The sequence below is a fragment of the Emys orbicularis genome, chromosome 16 (assembly GCF_028017835.1).
Source record: "Emys orbicularis isolate rEmyOrb1 chromosome 16, rEmyOrb1.hap1, whole genome shotgun sequence".
Taxonomy (NCBI): Eukaryota; Metazoa; Chordata; order Testudines; family Emydidae; genus Emys; species Emys orbicularis.
Genome location: NC_088698.1, coordinates 32,922,857 through 32,944,258, shown reverse-complemented (window position 1 = coordinate 32,944,258; position 21,402 = coordinate 32,922,857). Strand labels below are relative to the sequence as shown.

Below are 21,402 nucleotides of genomic sequence, written 5' to 3'. Positions count from 1 at the left end.
CACAGAACAATTAGAAATTATTTTTTTCTTTAGAACTCCCTTCTGTGCCTTAGCTTGGTGGCAGGAGTGTCTGCTTTCTATGAAAGGGATAAATTGCATGATTACAGGTGGAAGCAACCTCCACTGTAAGATTTGTCTTTGTCAGCTTTATAAAGCATTAATTTTCTTCATGTCTCCTGAAGCAAAACCCCAGTGATACCAGGCCAGAGTCTCCTATCCCCCGATGCAAAGCAAAGCCACTCCTGAATGTGCGTCTGGAGCCCACTTCAGGCAGACACCTCGGGGGTCAGCCTTGATGCACCCCTTGTGGTGGTGTGAGGCTCCTTCAAATGCAGATGGAATTCCCTTCCTCTGTTAGCTCTGTGCATGAGCCACTTAGAGTTCCCAGAGGACATTATTATGTGGAGGATTTTATTAAGTATACAATGACTATATCTTCCCCAGTCCTACTACCAGCCCCCGGCAGCATGTCCCTGGTGTCCCTCAGCAGATTTAATCACCAAATTGTTCCCAAACACTAGTTTTATGTCAAGCTCCACAATCTTCCCACTAATGACCCCCATGAGTACTGTGTGAGCACTGAGAATTCTCTTACTGCAGGAGAGATGCTGCAGGGAACCAGCCCAGGAGAAGCCAAAACCACCCTGGGCTCTCCTCATGCAGCCATGAAAATGATGGCGAAATCTGCCTCTGAGACTGCACAAGGCACACGGGTCAGACATCACTCCATTTAACAGAATAAAACACGGGGAGTATCCCAGTGTGACCACTGCAGTGAGAGTGAGGGGGTCGCCCTTCTGCACTGAGCGTGAGGGAATCGCCTGAGTTAGCAATAAAGACATCTGTGGAAGTTACAGGATCATAATCCATCCTTTCCCTTCCCAGTCTTCCATCCATTTCTCCCTCCTTTTTTCCCTCCCCGCCCCAGGACTTTCCTCCTCTGCTCTTCCCCTCCATTATCTGAAGAGTTAAACCCTGGGCATTCAGTGGGGCAAGTCAGGCCCCTTCTGCCATGCCCCAAGAGCCTTGTCCAAACCACATAGGCCTTAGGCTAGCTCTTCTTGCTGCGCCTGGGGATAATGTTGGACTAAGTGATGACAAGCCCCGGGAACGAATCACTGCAATAGCCCAAATCTCTCTTTGAGGTAATGATCTGGGGACTTTCTAAATGCTGCTTCTCAGTGTGCAATGTGAGAGGTCTCTGGAGTTGCAGCAGTGCTGAGATTCATCTTAACCCTGTCATGCCTCTTCTCCCCAGCTACTGCACTTGGGACAGTTTGAGTCTGTTCCCAGCTGTGATCGATACTACCTGGCCATGGCTCTTCTCGCTGACTAATGTGCAAACAAATGTCCACAACAACCCTTGTGAGGCCGGTTCTCCTCGTTCCACCACACGAGTGTCAGTTTTCCCGAGTGGCACCGTGAGATTCTGGCGACATTGCAGTTTGCTGTCATGGCTGCTCAGGGACTGAGAGAGTTGCCTAGCTCCTGGGCTTCACTGAGGCTGCGGTGCTAGTAGTGCAGGGGGTTGCACTGCACTGGGCTTTAACCACGTCCAGAACAGGCTGCCAGCATCTCATGGTCAGTAATGGATACGTCACATGTCACCAGAGCTGATGGGAGCCCAGGTGTATTTCATTGAGTCACAGCCTGTGCAGGGCCTTACACTGTTTTGTATAGAGCATATACAAGGTTTCTAAGTGCATACGTTTTACCATTGGGCTGGGAATTTAAATACAACATTGAGCCACTTTCACTTTAATGAAAGTTCACAAAGCAAAAAATTCTGATTTCTACCTCTAGTTGTGTAGCAGCCTCAGAACAGGCTCTGACAGACCCACCCTCAAATAACTGCAGTGCCTTGTTAGAGTTTGCCAAATAGTTACTTCATTAAATTGCTTGAGAGCTCTTTCCAAAGGGTACGTCTATACTTACCTCCGGGTCCGGCGGTAAGCAATCGATCTTCTGGGATCGATTTTATCGCGTCTTGTCTAGACGCGATAAATGGATCCCGGATCGATCCCGGAAGTGCTCGCCGTCGACGCCGGTACTCCTGCTCCGCGAGAGGAGTACGCGGAGTTGACGGGGGAGCCTGCCTGCCGCGTCTGGACCCGCGGTAAGTTCGAACTAAGGTACTTCGACTTCAGCTACGTTATTCACGTAGCTGAAGTTGTGTATCTTAGTTCGAAGTGGGGGGTTAGTGTGGACCAGGCCAAAGAGCCAAACCTCTTTCAAGCTGGTGTGAAACTAACTTGAATGGAATGGGGCCTCCTCCCAACTCTGCTTGTTGCTGCTGCTAAATGTATGGAAACAAACGGGCTCTGCTTGGATGGATAACCCTGCATGCAGCGCTCTGCCAGCCTGTCAGTAAGAGTGTCTGGGAGTCCACCATCATGTCCAGGGTAATGAGGTACTGCACCTTCTCACTTAGTTGTGGGGCTTCCGTTCCCAACAAATCCAAGTCCATTCCCAGATGCATTAATATTCTGCTGAGACCTTTCGTCTTATGTTCAGCTAGCTGGATGACAAACTGTTGGTAATGGCCTAAAACTTTCCAGCGTGGGGAGAAGTTAGAGATGGGGCCAGGAGCCAGTGCGGGAATGTTCTGTGGGGTGCCCCATAAAAAAATATTTTTCTGAGCAAATATTGTAACTGCCTTTTTATCAAGACTCCCTCTGCACATGAGACAGGTGCCTTCATGTCTGAAGAGAAGCCCTATCATTGTGCAGAACATGTCCATCCAGCAGTCCTGCCTGGGCATTGGTGCAGCCCACCAGCCTTCTGATCCCAACAGAAATGGTCTCTCCCTTTTTCAACAGCCTTCCCTGCTGCACAGTGTAAACCCTTTTTGAACCTACTTTTGAAGGAGTGCAGTCAGGCCCCAAACCCCCTGCCAAAGCATGTCTTTTAGACTCGTTCTGGTGCACACTAGCTGGAGAGGGTGGATTGGAGCAGCATGTCCCACGGCCAAGTGTAACTTCCAGCCCAGGCCAGCTCATTCAGTCTCCTCACCTCCACAGTATCAGAGGTGTGAGTAAGAGCAGGTTAGGGGAATTGCTGCTAGCTGCTACCCTTTCCATTCTGGGGCAAGTTACAGCAGAAAAGCAACGTCACTTTCCCTCCCTTACAGCGTGAATCGAGAGCATTGAACCCTAGATGGCAGCACCGGTACCAAAGCCTGTCTCAGCTGTGCCCCTAGTGTTGGACTGCAGGAATTTCAATCCATACTGTTCTCCTTGGCTAGCGGATCAGGCCCAAGGCTAAGACTCAGGAGCGGTGGAAGGGGAATCCTCAGGACTCTTAACAGGAGCACTTCAGAGACCCCGAGGAAAGGGGGAAGGTTTCATCATCTGACTTCCTATTCCAGGAGTGTACATCAGCCTTCCCAGGGAAATCATAACGTTTTTAACATCAACTGCAACTCTGCTGGTCTCAGATATTTGCTGCCTATTGTGCTGAATGAGGTTCATCAATAGCATCAAGTGGAAAAAAATGAAGTCACTGTAAATTCTGGCAGTTTTTATGATATAATTAAGCTGCCTACAAGGATCCCTCAGGGAAAGCAAATGCAGCTTTGCTATTTATGGAGCTGGCCAAGGTAGTGTTTTCTGGCCAGCGTTCATATCTTATGACCTATAAATTGTGTTTAATAGCTAATCTGTTGCCTCAGATTCTTGTATCAGAAAAACTGGTTTCTTTTTTAATCTGTTAATTTGCATCAGCACAGCACATTTACAAATCCTTGATTTGGAAACATTAGTCCATTAATGTTGCTAAGCATGGAAGTAATTTATCGTCTGCACTATCTGCCCTTCGCTCAGGCCCATAGATCTTCCTGACACTGCATTATTCTTCCACATGTGATATAATTTTAATAAAAATAATCATTAGGAAGGCTCCTCTGGCCTCGGTTGTTGAAAGCCCTGAAAGATGAGTTGCTGCTGTGAGACTGTAGCTAGTAGTAACAGTCTAGTGCTGCTCCCGATGAGGGGACTTGAACCAGATTTCCTGCTCGAGAGGAAGCCTCATCTGCTGTGTGTTCACAGCTGGGTGCATGTGATGGGGTGCCCAGGAAGGGGTTAATGGCCTGGCAGGGACTGAAATTGAACCCTCTCGCCTGCGGGATGTGTCCAAGCTGGAGGTAGGGCCCCAGTTGGAGAGAACAATAAGGAAGATCTCAGTAGATCAAGGACAAGTGGCACCCAGGCTGGGAGGGAACTGCCTTTGCAAAGGCCTGTATCTGCTGGGGGAGACATGGCTTCCATGGGGAGAGGATGGCAGGTTCTAACAGCCTCTGCTGGCGGGGTGAGTGGGAGAGGTTTCCAGGGCGGCTGGGGACAGAGCCCAGCACACACTCGGCGCCATGATGCTCCTTGGACATGTAAGAATCAGGGTTTTCCTCCTAACCTCACTTGGGGTGAGTCCATCCGGTGGGCTCTTGCTGTCGTCCTTCGGGCCTTCACTGATGCAGCAGCTGCTCAGTGCAATTCAAGGGACAGGGTTTAATCTACAACCACTTGAACAGTTTGGTCCAGGAGACACTTGTCTCCCTTGCTCATGCTCTGGGAATTGAGCAGGGCTGAGTGCTAGAGCTGCCAGTCTCAGGGTGTCTCCATACTGAACACTTAACTCTGGAACTCGCTTCCCCTGTTGCTCCAACAAAGCACGAGTCAGCTGACTTTTTGGGCGAGCTGCAAAGCCCCTCTGCTCCCCAGGGCTTTCAAGGAGCAAGAGGGGTGGGTGGGTGGAAATTGATGCTTTCTGTTGGTGGGCAGAGTCTGATCACTGTTTATTTGTATGGTATCGTTGTACCTGGACTTGGAGTTTGGGGCATGGGGGACAGTTTACACACTTCTCTAAAGAAATAGCAGCTGCAGGGTACTGCTCTCCTGCGCCCAGAGGGCTTGGGGATGGCACAGGCACCAGGATGAATATACATGTGTGCTCAGTAGTGCTGAGCCAGGCACATGGCCTTCCTTGGCACCTAGACCTATTTCCTAGGTTGATTGTTCTGGAACAAACGTATTTCTTGCACACTGTATGGGAAAGCCCAACTCTTGCACTTTAGCTAAGCTGTCCTGCTAACTTTGTTTGGCCACCATTGGGGATCATTAGCAAATGCCATAGCTCCAAAGTGACCTAAGTGCAGCAAAGAGAGTGACATCTCTGCCCTAAACAGCATGACTGGCTTGGTGATCCTGAGCATGCTGGCTTAACTGTGCAGGTATCCCTGTCCGATCGCTCCCTGTGCAGGGGTCAGCATTCCCACCGCAGATGTTTTAAGGACTATCTACCGAAGCAGATGCCATGAATCTAGTGCAGGAATCGCTGCAGGCTCAGTAAGCAGAGGGATTGGGAAGCTCTGCAGTGTGAACATGGTCAGTCTGAGCTGCATGCTGCTGCAGTTTCACAGAACATCCTCTTAGGCTCCTTATTCAGAGCCTGAGACCTCTGCTGCTGTTGGAAGGGAGCTCATTGTGCGGGAAGTGGCACAGAAGCAAGCGATTCATTAGTTGTTACTCTGCAGAGAAATGCCATTACATATCTGTCTGCCCAAGATCCCTGTGGACAGGACTTTGCTGTGATAACTGGCATGACTGTAGGTGTTAAAGTAGTAGTGAGAGATGGGCTGAGATACAGCTGCCTTCAGAGTGGGAACCGAGCTCTCTCAGGCAGCTCACACAGCCTCGTCTCACCTCATGCTCCTGATATTGCCAAGTTCCTGCAGATCCCACATTCTGTATTACCCCAAAGTCCCTGGGCTTTGCAGCGCCAGGGGTTCCCCCACTCTGTCTCTCAGGGGATGGGAAGGAATTGTCCCTCAATCAGAGAATCCCAGTCCAGTTCTCCCTGCCAGCCCGCGGGTGCCCTTCCTGCAGCCCCTCATTGCCACAAGCTGCCCTCAGAGAAATGCCCTAGCTGCTGGAGAGCCACAAACAGCACATGACCCGTTCGGCAGCTGAGGATTTTTCTCCTGAGTATCGTGTTGCATGTGCAGATAGCCAGGTTTCCACTGGACCCTCCAGGAAGCAGAGCTGGAGTCTCCCTGGAAGAGTTTGTTAGAGGCTAACAGGTGAATGTTGCGTGTCCCTTTGACCTGACTCTGTTTCCACAGGCTCTCACTCTCACCCTCTCTCTCTTGTCTTACAGGCAGCTTCCTCAGCTCTAAGCAGCCTGGGCCATGTGTATACAGCCATTGGCGATTACCCCAATGCACTGGCTAGTCACAAGCAGTGTGTCCTCCTTGCGAAGCAATCCAAAGACGAGCTCTCGGAGGCCCGCGAGCTGGGTAACATGGGGGCAGTGTACATTGCTATGGGGGACTTTGAGAACGCGGTGCAGTGCCACGAGCAGCACCTGAAGATTGCCAAGGAGCTGGGGAACAAGCGGGAGGAGGCGCGAGCCTATAGCAACCTGGGCAGCGCCTACCACTACCGGAGGAACTTCGACAAGGCCATGTCCTACCACAATTATGTGCTGGAGCTGGCCCAGGAGCTGGCCGAGAAAGCCATTGAGATGCGGGCCTATGCTGGCCTGGGCCATGCTGCCAGGTGTATGCAAGACCTGGAGAGGGCCAAGCAGTACCATGAAGAACAGCTGGGCATTGCTGAGAGCCTGGAGGACCGAGCCGCTGAGGGCAGAGCCTCTTCCAATCTAGGTAAGTGCCCCAGGCTATGTGGGGAATAGTGTAACAATGCCTAACCCCGTGGTCTACTGCCGGGAACTTCGCTCTGTGTCACCTTCTCAAATCCCCTGCTTCCACTAGGCCAGCTCCTCATCTCAGTCCCCTTCGTCCATAGGTGCTAGAGCTAGGGGTGCTGGGGGGGCTGCCGCACCCCCTGGCTTGAAGAGGTTTTTATCATATCCAGGGTTGACAGTTTGGTTCAATGGCTCTCAGCACCCCCACTGTACAAACTGTTCCAGCAGCCCTGCCTTCATACCAGCAGCAAGTGGGCACTTTGCAGGTTCAAAGTGCCAGAGCAATATGCCCCTGGGCCAGCCCTTTAATGTGTCCCAGTGGCAGAGTGAAAAGCATGAGGCGATTGCAGAGCAGGGAGTGAAATGGTAAGAAGATGAGTTTGGGGGGGCTGCAAAGCTGAGCCAAGAGAAGGTTTTAGGGGCAAAGCAGGTGCGGCAGCATTATAATGTCCAGTGGGGATGAGGGCATCATGATTTGCCATCTTGTCATAGGTTTGGGACCCATGCAGGACATCGGGCCCAGCTGAGCACTCAAGTGTGAGGGTGGGGACGTTTCATGGACCAAAGGGTGGCTCTGCTCGTTAACCTTACAGAATGCAACTCCACACGTCCTTCTCGCTAACCCAAAGGGTGCATTGTCCAAATCCCGGCAGAGCTGATTTTCAAAGCAAGCACAGAACCCAATAAGTTTTGGATGATGATTGCCCCTGTGGGGAGGAGACATTAATGTCCTACAGTTACCGCTAGAAGCAGGATTTAGAGCAGGGGTGGGCAAACTTTTTGGCCCAAGGGCCACATCTGGGTATGGAAATTGTATGGCAGGCCATGAATGCTCACAAAATTGGGGATTGGGGTGTGGGAGGGGGTGAGGGCTCCGGCTGGGGGTGCGGACTCTGTGGTGGGTCCAGAAATGAGGAGTTCAGTGTGCGGGAAGGGGCTCCAGGCTGGGGCACAGGGTTGGGGTGTGGGAGAGGGGGTGAGGGCTCCAGCTGGGGGTGCGGGCTCTGGGGATGCGGGTTTGGGGTTCAGGAGGGTGCTCTGGGCTGGGACCAAGGGGTTCAGATGGCAGGTGGGGGATCAGGGCTGGGGCGGGAGGGTTGGGGCACAGGAGGGGGGCAGGCTCTGGGCGGCGCTTACCTCAAGCAGCTCCCAGAAGCAGGGGCATGTCCCCCTTCTGGCTCCTATGCGGAGGCGCAGCCAGGCAACTCTGCATCCTGCCCCATCTCCAGGCGCTGCCCCTGCAGCTCCCATTGGCCGTGATTCCCGGCCAATGGGAGCTGCAGGGGCGGCACTTGGGGCGGGGGCAACGTGCGGAGCCCCTTGGCTTCCCCTACGTACAGGAGCCGGGGGTGGGGTGGGGACATGCCGCTACTTCCAGGATCTGCGTGGAGCCACGGTACGCACGGAGCGGTGCAAGCCCCCAACCCCGCTCCCCGACTGGAGCAACAGAGCGGGGCAAGCTCCGGAACCTGCTCCCCAGTGGGTGCTCAAGGGCTGGATTAAAGTGACTGAAGAGCCGCATGCGCCCCCGGACCATAGTTTGACCACCCCTGGTTTAGAGGGAATGCCGCTCTACTGCTTCTCCCTTTCCCTGGTCCCAAGGTGGGAATTCAGAGAGCACAGATAGTTCTTGCTGCCTTTGCTGTGACTTTCGACATTGTGGACTTTCCTGTCCTAGGCGAAGGTATCCTGGCTGTAATTCCCTTCAGCAGGCCAGGTGTGGCTGGGGCGTGGGAAGGACAGAGAGGGGCTGTTGGGATGATGAGATGCTGGCAGCCCCCAGAAGTGCAGTTCTAGCAGGCAGCCCCGCACTGTAAATTAGCTTCTGTTTCTGCCTGGCAGTTGGCACTTGGTTCATTTGTAGATGCTAATTGTACTCTGATGTTATCCGTGGCAGGTAATTGAAATGAGCTTGATGAATTACTTAATTTCCTTTAATAGCTGAGTCTTCAAGAGCTGAATAAAGAAGATAAGGTGAACTGGAGAAAACACAACAGCCCCAGCTTTCTAATTAGTGCATCGAGTTTCCTTTTTCTTTACTCAAATTATGGCAAATGTGTAAGGCTAAATGGGTTTATGATGCAAGAACCCCTTTGGGGTGTTGACCTTTAAAGAGCCAGTACTGAGCATTGATAACATTTCTGTTAGTATGACAGGGGATCTGGTGGCCAGGAGGGTTGGAAAGGATGATGCTTTGAGTCTGACCTTGTATAAGGGATTTAGCAAAATACATATGCAAATACATTTAGCAAAGAGCTAATTACGTTCCCCATGTCTCTGGCAGGTGCTGGGAGATGTCTTTTCTGTGGGTGGGCATGAGAACTGCTCTCTGGGTTCTGCTGGCAGACAACAGGGCAGGAGAGGCATGTTCTGGGCTCTGCTGGGGTTTGGGGCATGCACCCTGGGCTCTGCCAGCTACTGGGGTGGAAGTGCTTCTGTGGCTCTGGTGGGTGTGCGGCTGTGGGCTCTGCTGGCCATGAGCAGGGGCAGCATATGCCTTGGGCTCTGTTGGCAGTTGGGGGCTGGGGGGCATCCCCTCTCATCCTGTGTGACACATGCAGTGGGGCAGAGTGAGTCCCCTGTAGGCTTGGGGGGGAGACCTCAGGTCTGAAACTGAACAACATTTCTTCTTACTTGCCTGTGCCTTAGGCTTGGTCCACACTGGGGCGGGGGATCGATCTAGGAAACGCAACTTCAGCTACGAGAATAGCGTAGCTGAAGTCGACGTTTCCTAGATCGAATTAAGTTTACTTACTGCGGGTCCATGCGGCGCAGGCAAGCTCCCCCGTCGACAGCGCTTCCTCCTCTCGGCGAGCAGGAGTTCCGTAGTCGACAGGGGAGCGCTTCTGGGATCGATTTATCGCGTCCAGATGAGACGCGATAAATCGAACCCAGAAGATCGATCTCTACCCGCCAAATCAGGTAGGTAGTGTGGACCTAGCCTTAGAGACATTCTGATGCTGTTTGTCAGAGCCATGAAACAACCCTCTTGGCACAGAAATGTTGCAAAGAGACAGGTTTACCAATTCTCTGCAAGCAAAACTTTTAACTGTGGCTGCTTAGCCTCGGCCCTGAAGGACCCCATGCACCATTGGCATGTGTACGCACGCTTGCTCTCTCTTCTGCAGACCTGACACAAACTCACTTAGGTTCTTAATGCTGTCACCATTTTGCCAGCTCAAAACCCCATGAGGCAAGTTTGGATTAGAAAGTTCTTCTCAGTACCGTTCTTAATCTTATAGCAGCTTTATATTTAGTGATACTTTCATCACATGATTCCAGACATTCTTCTGTTGAACTGTGAGGGGTTTCAGTGCAGCAGAAATGTTTTTCTCGAGTTGGATTTAAGCCTAAATGTAACTTTGTCAGTAGTGCTGACTCAGCCCCTCCACGCTTGACTTTGAAACAGCCTTTCTAGCGTCTAAACGTAGGATCTCACATATCAGCTGGTCCTTCAGCTGTACCGCTCTGCCCTCCTCTCTGCCAGTTGTTACTTTGAGAAACGTAGGATCTCACTTATCAGCTGGTCCTTCAGCTGTACCGCTCTGTCCTCCTCTCTGCCAGTTGTTACTTTGAGAAACGTAGGATCTCACGTATCAGCTGGTCCTTCAGCTGTACCGCTCTGCCCTCCTCTCTGCCAGAGTTGTTACTTTGAGAAACGTAGGATCTCACGTATCAGCTGGTCCTTCAGCTGTACCGCTCTGTCCTCCTCTTTGCCAGTTGTTACTTTGAGAAACGTAGGGTCTCACGTATCAGCTGGTACTTCAGCTGTACCTCTCTGTCCTCCTCTCTGCCAGAGTTGTTACTTTGAGAAATGTAGGGTCTCACGTATCAGCTGGTCCTTCAGCTGTACCGCTCTGTCCTCCTCTCTGCCAGAGTTGTTACTTTGAGAAACGTAGGATCTCACGTATCAGCTGGTACTTCAGCTGTACCGCTCTGTCCTCCTCTCTGCCAGAGTTGTTACTTTGAGAAATCAAAATGTGTAGTTCTTGTTGAGAAAGTCCATTAATGCTATTTAAAATGCATCCAGTACCAATTAAATGTGAAGTCTTAATTGTCTTTCATCTAAGCCACATGTAAAACAAAACCTCATCAAAATAACCACACTGACAGCCAAAAATGTATCTGAATATGTGTTTCTGAGCCAGAATGTCAGTGTTGGCCTCTTTGCTGAAACAACAGAAATTGTTGTTTGTGTTTCAGTGATTGAGATGGAAGGCTCTCCTTACTGTATTATCTAATGCCGAGTGAGACAGAGACAGCATATAACATAGCCCAGCTGCTGGAGTGCTCTGCAGGGAGATAGGCTGTGCTCTGAGCGTTAGTAAGCAGAAGGTAATGGACTGAGGGCAAGTCGCAAGTTATCAAGCCCTTCATAACAAGGAGATGTGGAGTTTAACCAGGACTCTGACTGTCAACCTTTGCAAAGCAGATGGTGTTTTCAGATTCCAAGGCCCCATCTAGAGAGCTGGCTTGTCAGCCTCTGCAATTCTTAACTCTGCTTACTGCCATGTAGAAAAGGCACTTCATATTATGAGCAAAGGACTGTTTATAGTCTCTAATAATTGCATATGGATGCTAAGCTTCTATTTCCCTCTGCATCTGCTTCCCACTAAATCCTGTATATGCTGCATGTATTGAAATGCAAAAGCAGAGAGAGGAATGTATACTTCACTCTCAGCTAGGGCTGGAGGGTTCTGCTTTATTTTCACAGAGTGGAAGATTATAAGGGATTTAGTTCATTTTGAGAGAGAATCATTTCAAATCCCAAAGTAGCCTCATGGAATGTACTCAGCAATAGAACATTGTGTGTTGTGTATTATGTATGGGAGATACATCGTATGCCACCTATACCACTGGCACACGCAGCAGGCATGATGCCACTGAAGGCAATGAACTTTGCCCATGTGCATGTACTGCATGTATTTTAAGTACTATTTCTCAGAGGGATGCGGGGTGCAGTCTCAGGCTGAGGAGTTGCAGAGTGTTTTCCCCAGGTAAGTACAAGTAACTGCACCAAAGAACTAAATGCACTAACCCAGTCTTTAATCATAAAGGCAAAGTTGCATGGTAATGACAGTGTTGCGGTAGTGAGGCTCTATTTGAAGAGACACTTTAATGATAGGCCCCAATGTTTTCAAGCATCTTGCAACTTTTTGGAAAAATAAAAAAAGACTCAGGTAAAATGTCTCAGGTTTATCATCAGCCCATGGTGATTTTTTTAAAGTAGTTAAAAATCCATGTAACCATTTTTGAGATTTACAAGCATGAAAACAGTTCTCCAGTAAGGCTCTCCGGTTAAGGAGATTTCCCAGACCCCTTTTTAGCACCTAAATATCTAAAGAACAGCTTATTTTGTTTGACACTGTCTGACTTCTCAGTAAGAGCCAGTGGTTTAAGCTGTTATTTTTCTCACTCTTCTGACCTTCCTGATATTGCAGATCAACACTCAACAATAGAATGACTTCAGTTATAGTGAAAATGTGTAATATACAGTAACTAAAAATAGAATTAAATACATTTACACACATTAAATACATTTAGTTCAATAATAAAGGCCTGGAAACGCATCAAAATGATCAGAATCATAGAAATTTTGGGCTGGAAGGGATCTCAAGAGGTCATTCTGGTCCATCCCCTCCATGCTGAGGTAGGACCAAGTAATCCTACACCATCCCTGACAGGTTTTTGTCCAACCTGTTCTTAAAAATCGACCGTGATGGGGAGTCCGCAGTCTCCCTTGGAAGCCTGTTCCGGAGCTTAACTATCTTTTTAGTTAGAAAGTTTTCCCTAATACCTAACCTAAATCTCCCTTCCTGCCCATGATTTCTTGTCCTGCCTTCAGTGGCTATGGAGAACAATTGATCACAGTCCTCTTTATACCAGCCCTTAACATATTTGAAGACTGTTACCAGTCCCCCCCTCAGACTTCTCTTCTCAAGACTAAATGTCCAGTTTTTTAACCTTTCCTCACAGGTCAGGTTTTCTAAACATTTTATCGCTTCTGTTGCTCTCCTCTGGACTATCTCCAATTTGTCCACATCTTTCCTAAAGTGTGGCACCCAGAACTTCAGTTGAGGCTTCAGCAGTGTTTGAGTAGAGCAGGACAATTACCTCCTGTGTCTTACATACAACACTCCTGTTAATATATCCCAGAATGATATTAGCCTTTTTCACAGCCTCATCACCTTGCTGACTCATATTCAGTTTGTGATCCACTATAATCACAGATCCTTTTCAACAGTACTACCACCTAGCCACTAATTCCCCATTTTTGAAGTAGTGGATTTGATGTTTCTTCCTAAGTGAAGTACTTTGCATTTGTGTTTATTGAATTTCATCTTGTTGATTTCAGACCGATTCTCAAATTTGTCAAGGTTGTTTTGAATTCTAATCGTGCCCTCCAGAGAGTTTCCAATCCCTCCTAGCTTGGTGTCCTCTGCAAATTTTATAAGCATGCTCTCCACCCCATTATTCAAGTCATTAATGAAAATATTGAATAGTACCAGACCCAGGAGAGGCCCCTCGAGGACCCCACTAGATATGTCCTTCCAGTTTGACAGCAAATCATAGATAACTATTCTTTGAGTACAGTCTTTCAACCAGTTGTGTACCCACCTTATAGTAATTTCATCTAGACCACATTTCCCTAGTTTGCTTCTGAAAATGTCATGATTATATGTTCAACATCTGAGGTTTAACCGCTCGTTATGACCATCCTGATGTCATCAGGATTATTTTTGTAGGTTTGCAGAACACCCAGTAGGAAGTCTACTGAGACCTGTGATGTGAAATTAAATAGATAACAAACATAGCACAGAAAATTCCACTGATACTCATAAAATGCAGCTAACCAGACTGGGTGCTGGCTGACAGGGATGGGTTCAAACACAATCTAAGGTCTTGTGTAGAGTAGGATTTAAAATGTGATGTTAATATTTGCTAACTAACGCACTAAAAAAGTCTAGTGCTGACAACACTCAGTGCCTTTAACACATGCTAAATGATGCAGTTAAAGCCATGCAGGAGCCTAGCTAATTTGTGCAAACATCATGCCTCCAGTCCTAGACTAGACAAGGCCCAAGAAGGCTGACTTGTAAGGTCTCCTGAGCTCTCTGGAAATGCAGGCTGCCTGTTCAGGGTTGTCTTGCCCTTAGCTTTGTGGTAAGGGAGTGGAGAAGGATCTTGATCCACTGTGCCGCTTCAGCACTTTGGCTGCTTTAGGGTTGATGGTTCCCATTCAAGCTTGTGCCCTTCAAGATCTGCTTGTAGCTCAGGTTGCATTTACACTACAGCTGGTGCTTCAGATGGCTGTTTCCCTAGCATCCGTCTGTGCCCTTAGCAGTAATTGTTAAGCAAAGGAAGGAGAAGTCCACATTGTTTCTAGGTTGTGTATATTTTGCTCCAATTTCACAGATCTCAAGTGCTGAATGAGCCTTTTTTAGCTTTCCTTGCCCTTCCTCCCTAGACTCTGTTTGGTTCTGTTCCCTGATGTCATTTGCATACTACTCCTGGATGGGGTCCGGCTGGCTAGCTGCCTGGAAGAAAGCGTTTCTTTCCTTTTGAAGTACACAATTATAGCTGTGTGAATGAGTCGGTAGCTTTGTGTTTTGAAGTGACAGTGTGTTTCTGGATCCTTCCCGCTCATGTGACAGGTACAGATGGTGACAGGCTCCCACCAGGCTAGCTTAGTGATAGGGGCTGTGGAGGAGGAGATTGGAGACTCCAATTTTCTGCTCTGTTATGCCAGTTTCTCAGCTTTGTCTTGGGTAACCACTTGTAAACATTTGCTCATTGTTTGTTTTTTCCTGTGGTGGTAGTAAAGAGACCGACTGGAACATCTGAAGCTGCACAGGCTTCATCTCCCATCTGCCTACAAGCCTTAATTTTGGCTGTTAAGGAAAGCAAAGAGATGTAATTGTTCTGGTATGTGATAACTTCCCCTTCCTGATCTTAGTTAATCTTGCTGTGGAGCCTGCTAATTGCATTGAGTGTGTGGCTTTTCTACAACCTGCAGAGCAAGAAGTTGCAGGATGTTCCCTGTCAATGCAACCTGTTAGTGTCTCTGGTGCCTTTAATCCCAAAGCTCTGCCTTGGAATCATCATCTGTCAGGGGGAGAAGAGCTGCACCTGTGCCTCTGAAGGGGTATGCCAAATTCCCGTTTCCTCCGGAGCAGCCTGTTTTCCAGGTGATGTTCTGTGAATCTCTGCTGCTCAAGGCCCCTTATTGCAGGCAGCAGCCCTTCTCTGAGGACATGGTGCTCTGGATGAAACTCCCTTCAGAGCCTGCGGATGCTGCTTCTTAGATTGGGCTGTGGTGTCCCCACTCTGACTGTGCTCTCGCCAGTGTGTTCCCAAGTTCTGCTGGCCCACAGAAGAGCCTTGCTCTAGGAATCCAGTCCCAGGCACCCTTCTCTGCCTCCCTTCCTGCGCAGGGCAGAGTGCTCAGGACTGGCTCCTCGTCAACAACTCTGCCATCAAGAAGTTACTTCCCTTCTTGAAACACAGCACCACATGTCTCCTGTTGCTGCCTGTTGAGGGGATTCAGGAGGCTAACATTTTACCTTCAAACTGGACACGGCCTTTGTGCAGCTTCGAGTTACAAATGAGCCCATTGGTACGGGGTGGGTGAGGAGCAGATTATTTTGCAGGCCCTGTAGCTTTGGTCAGTTCAGTGGCCACTATCACAGGCACTGACCAGTAGTGTCTGAGAGAACCCAGCTATCTCCTAGTCTGCGAAAAGTCAGAGCCTGGGGGGGATGGTGACTGGCTAATCATGGACTCTTAATGGCGACCAATCTAAATTAATTCCTCCCATTCCTCCCAAGGAATCTGCATCTCTGGGGGTGCGTGAGCTCCAGATTGGGGTGCTAGAGGGCTGTGGCCTGCTGACTGCGCACCAGGCGCTCCTTAAAGGGTTTATGAGTAAGGCTGCGAGTCTGTCATGGATTCCATGACCTTCCGTGACTTCTGCAGTGGTTGGGTGTGTGGGAGGGGACTCAGGGCTGGGGCAGGGGGTTGGGGAGTGTGGGGGGGCACTTACCTCAGGGTGGGGGGCTCCCTGGCTCCCACTGGCACGGCCCCGCAGCTCCTAGGTGGAGGCGGGGCCAGGGGGCTGCACGTGCTGCCTGCGCCCACAGGCCCCACCCCCACAGCTCCCATTGGTTGTGGTTCCCGGCCAATTGGAGCTGCACAGCTGGGGCTTATGATGGGAGCAGCGTGCGGAGCCCCCGGGCCCCTCTGCCGCCTAGGAGCTGGAGGGACACGCAGAGCCGGGTAGGGAGCCCCTGCCAATCCTCCCCCCACAGCAGCAGTGGAGGTCCCGGGCCACGCGCCACTGCCTGCCCCCCTCAGCACCAGCAGGGTCCTGGGCCACTTCCCCCAGCACCCGTAGCACCCCCGGATCACCACCCCTCCCAGAGCACACGGGGGCCCTTGTCCAAATTTTAGTTAGGGGTATATAGTAAAAGTCATGGACCGGTCACGGGCCGTGAATTTTTGTTTACTGCCTATGACCTGTCCATGACTTTTACTAAAAATACCCATGACTAAAACGTAGCCTTACTTATGAGAGCTTAGTATCAGAGGGGTAGCCATGTTAGTCTGAATCTGTAAAAAAGCAACAGAGGGTCCTGTGGTACCTTTAAGACTAACAGAAGTATTGGGACCTCCCAATACTTCTGTTAGTCTTAAAGGTGCCACAGGACCCTCTGTTGCTTTTTATGAGAGCTTATTCTTGAAGGTGAATGATTTCCCCCCCAGCCTTGCAAACAAACTAGATCTTTGCGTGGTGCTGCTTTGGAGTGAAGGCAGGGTGAGGCCAGAGAAATGAGGAGAACCGGACAGCAGGGAGGAGAATTGTAATGCATGAATCTGATTCAGACCACGAGCCTGAGGGGCTTTTCAGAAGCCAGAGGAATCTCAGCCTGACTAAGAACCTTGTGGTCACCATGCAGCAGTGAGAGGAGACACACTGCTAGTAGATGCCCCACTGCAATGGTCCAGAAACCTGGATGCTGCTCCAAGCAGTCTTCACTGAGAAAGTGAGCTTTCGGTAAAAGAAGAGCTGCTCTGTCTGAGAACTGTAAACTGAGGCAAGAGTTTTCACACATGGGTGCCTGTAGCAAGGGGGCATGGCCTCCCTCCGACACCGACAGGGAGGCATGGCCACAGCCTTCTACAGTGCCTCTAGTTGGACTTGTGATTTTTCCAAACACCTGAAGCTGAAATCAGTGTCCTGCTGGTGCTCAGCACTCCTTATGGTCTGGCCACTCTGGAATAGGAGCCTGTCCTTAGTTACCCAGCTTTGCAAGTCTGGTCTAAATCTTCAGTTTTTCATCTCAGTGCTACAAGGGTGGATGAGACATTAGGCCACAGACCTGACCTGCTGGAGTCCCATGCAATTTCTCAGACGTTGGTTCTGAAGCTGGGATGTTTTAGTCAGGAAACAGGAGCTGATCTGGCTTTGGGGAGATGGAAGTTAAAGGAAGTGATGACTGCACATCCCACGGGGCCTGAAATGGCCCAGCATTCCCTGCACACACACGCACGCGCGCACTCTCTCTCTCTCTCTTTTTCGAAGGCTGTTATTGAGGGGCGCTCATGGATGCATCAGATCAGGAAAGGAGTGGTGGTGGGGGCGGGGGGACTGAGAGGGGACAGTGAATTAATTATTTTTAAATTCCTTGATGCCTTTTATCTCATTCACTTAACTTCAAACATGTCAGACTCAGGAGGAATTCGCAGAACAACCAGCTCTCTCCTAATCTCATGTTATTTATATTTGTCAGCCTTTCGTGTACAGATAAACTCTCTGTGATGTCTCACTCCATTCACAGAGGGGAATTTCAGCTTCCTGCATCCGCAGAGCGGGTGCTGAAGGCTGGGAAGCTGAGCAGTTTATACGGTCCACACAGTGGTACATGAAATAGGAACATTGCAGAGGGGAGACAGGAGTTGCAGCTGTCCAGTTCTGGCTGCTCTTCAAAGGCCTGATGGGCATCTCCTGCCATCTGCATATTTGAGTAAGTTTCTTCCTGATGATGGCTTTACTCCAGGAGCCCAGAAGTTAGGCGACAAGGGCCTCTTGGTCATACTGCTGCCGCACACCTTTCATTCCTGCACAGCTCACTACAAGCCCACACCCATTTCTTAGCAGTGACAAACCCCCATCATTTTGAACCTGATCTCTCCATCTGAAATGTGTCAGTAAAACATCATTTTCCTCAGTGTGTGATGGGGCCAGTAGCTGGCTTGACTCAAGGGCAGGGTAAGGTGCGGGAGAGCAGCTTGGAATGGCTTTCTGAACTGCCATGCCTTTAGATTTGCCATCATTTTTCTACAGCAGTGTTGACCTCCCACACACTTAGTTCGGAGCCTGTGGTACCTGGAACGCTCTCTTGGAGCTCTCCTGGGCATGAAGCGTTTCTTGAAGCTTGGACCTTTCATGGAGCTCTTCTCTCCGCTCTGGTATTTGTGTGCTAAAGCCCATCGTTATGCTTCTGCTTTGTTGTTAGGCTGTGACGCTTTGGGGTCAACCCAGACCACTTAAGGCATTGTCATCACCTGCCCTGCAACTCTGGGTACCATAAATACTATGCCTCTGTGGCTCACAACCCTGACACCAACAGTCAACTTACAAGCATGCAGGTCACTCATCCACTGCCCAGTTACTTTTTGTACAGTGACCCTAACACTCTCCCAGTCCCGAATGTCCCCCAAAACATCTGCCCTGTGACAGTCTGCTGGGGTTCCCAGATTTGTGAGTTACTGTGTTTGTGTTTCTGCTCTCAGCTTCAGCAAATCAGAGTTTTGCTACCGCCAAACTGTGTGACAACTCCCCGACACATCAGCTTGTCTGCCTTGCCAGCAAAATCTTCAGGGCTCTGCCAGTCCAAACCTCACCTTAGATGTAACACACAGTTCCTGCGTTCCCCAGAGATGTCTCCCTCAGTGCCCAGCCCTCTCCTGGAACGCTGACAGACATTATTAAGTTCCTTGTTCCTTTCAAGAGACAATACACTGCAGCTCATTAATTTAACCTGAGGTTTGACACACCCTTGTATTTCAGTCATAGCACTGATTTGATTTATAGTAAAAATAAAACAAGTTCATTTAACAAAAAGACATAGAATTAAGTGATACCAAGTATAAGGAATAAAGATATAAAGGGTTACAAGCAAACAAAAGTAAAACTACACTTCTAAGACTAAAACTTAATTTCAGCAAGTTACTGTCTTTGCCTAAGCAGGTTTCTCATATAAGCTCAGTTCCCAGAGACTTCAACCCCCTTGGTTGAAGGATCAAATGTTCTGTGACTGCAAGAGCTCTGGCCCAAAGGTTTCCTGCTGTTCTTCCCTTCCTGTGGGCTTCCCATCCCCCTGCTGATTCATATGTGAATGGGGCTTCCATTGTTTTGATTCCATAATGTTCATTTTACGTTGGAGACAGATAGATAGCTGCCATCCCTTCTGTCTGGGAGAAATCCTGTTTCTCCCTGTGTTTGGTCACAGACTCTAAAGCATAATATCAGTGAGTATCCATAATGCCTCATATAGTGTTAATAGACAATTCATAATGATACCTATCACCAGGGTGTCACCGATTTTCATAAAAGACCTTACTTGATACACTTCTATAATATGGTAGTATTGTATACAATCAGTTGATTCAGTTGCTTATCATTTGAGGTTCAGACCCCCTGCCTTTATAGCCCAGTAAAACTTTGAAATGTATTCTTTGAAGTGTATATCCAGATAAAGTTTTTCTCCTACTGGGGTGTGGACACCATGCTGTCTTCTCCCTTGTTTATTAGCTTGATAGCTTTGGTACCTTGTATGTAAATGTATCTTCATTGTCTCTGCCTGGCGAGCAGGCTGGTCAGAAAAGCAAATATACATTCCTCTGTCTAAGGCAGACTGTGCTTACTCGTTGCTTGCTAATGACATTTTAAGAACATCATTTTATCACTTATTAAGAACCCTTTGTTACACCAAACAATGATTTTCAGGACCAGCATTTGTATATGATTCCTTACATGACACCTTTTACATACAGATTATGAAAACAGTGTGTTAGGTGTAGTGAGTTGCTGACACAGTAGTGAACCACCAATGGGCCTCTGTCACCAAGGTGTTTACGGAGTAGTTCCATTGTTGTGGTAGCACCCAAAGATGCCAGTCAGGAGTGGGCTTCCTTGTGCTGGGCACTGTACAGACAGAGGTAGTGAGAGAGTCCCTGCTCCAGATTGCTCACAAACTAAAACTACATCAAGCAGCCCTGGGCAGGGGGAGCAGGACACGACATCCATGCAGAGTGATCCAGGTGGCAGCAGGCTAGGGCCATGGCTGTATCCATTTGTTAGAAGAACTTAATTTTAGGGCACACTTGAGGATGGAGTGTGGGAGAGCAGGAGTTTGTTTATGAGGGGACGGGGGGGGTAAAGGGAGGAGGCAGAGCAGTACATTGGGTATGGGGAGTCAGATTGGGCAGCTGAAGAGCTGCAGTGGTAGGAAAGGGGTGTGAGGAGGGGACAAAACCACCAATGGCAACACAGCAAATGAGCATAAAATGGCACAGTTTGGCCTTCTGTTCAGAACCGAAACGAGATCTGTTACTGAACCCGGCTGAGGCTGTAAGATCTCCATTGCTGAAGTGTGTCCCTTTTCATAGGTGCATGCACACGTTTGATAGGGTGTGCACATCTGAGGCCCCTACCTTCTTTCCAAAGATCTGTGGTGCTGGGTCATGGAGTCCAGTTTCTTGTGAACATTTTGATCTGTGTGATGTAAATGAAGCTGGAATTCGTATGTAATTCCCAGTTCCTCTGAGTGTGATCACATTCCACACCCCTCCTCCCTCTGCCTGTCTACCCTTCCTTTTACCTTCCTGGAAAACATCTCCAGTCCGAGCCCTCTGGTGCTGCTAAACTGCTGGCCTTTGAAAACCTCGGCGGGACAGTGATGAGCTGTAGCACCTATCCCCTTTCTGGTGGCTCTTGCTCTGCTCCCAGAAATGTTGGTGCTGGTATTATTTCCAAGCCTGATGCCCTTAGGATTAATGAGGCATTTGTGCTGTGTGAAGAAGCGATTTACGAATGTGCTTTTACATCCAATAAGTCTCACTGATGAAATCATTAACACCCTGCAGAAGCCACTTCAGTCTGGGCAATGATTGGTGGCTGCTCTTTCTGAGCAGGGTTTCCCTTTGGTAACGTAATGCTGTTGGTATAGTGCCTGATAATGAATGGCCTAGGGTGTCATGCGATACATCAAGCAGGTAAGTTGCTGGTGTGTTGTGCATGGGAAGCAATCTGAGAGCATGTGCTGTCGCTCGGGGGAGGGAGGTGTTGGCTGTGGGTCTAGGCTGTCGGTGGGTGAATATTCAGGTGGATGAATAGTCAGGGTTTTGTAATGTTTGTGTGGGTAGGTATATTCGATTGTCTTGCGGCTTTGGAGTGTCTTGGACATGTGGGGTGAATATGCAGGTAGGGGTGTGTGGGGAGAAAACTGCCAGAAGAGTCACATCTATCTCCTGAACACTCTAGTGAGTGTCCCTAGGAAATTCTGCACTGAGTCGTCATTGGGTGTGAATGTCACTGGCAGTTACTCTCCCAGAACAGCCAGGGCAGCTCAGAGCTGCCAAAGGAGCCTGCAGCTGACCTTGATCCCACAGAAAGGAGAGCTTGTTGCTTTTTGCAGCTTT

At 49.2% G+C, this 21,402-nt stretch overlaps 1 protein-coding gene across 1 annotated transcript in view; it reads left to right on the top strand.

Moving 5' to 3' along the window:
• TTC28 (tetratricopeptide repeat domain 28) overlaps positions 1 to 21,402 on the top strand; it is a 422,455-nt gene that overhangs the window by 324,288 nt on the left and 76,765 nt on the right. The window contains exon 6 of the mRNA XM_065417993.1: positions 6,151 to 6,658. Coding sequence (XP_065274065.1) covers positions 6,151 to 6,658 — 508 coding nt within the window. The remainder of the gene's footprint in view (positions 1 to 6,150; positions 6,659 to 21,402) is intronic.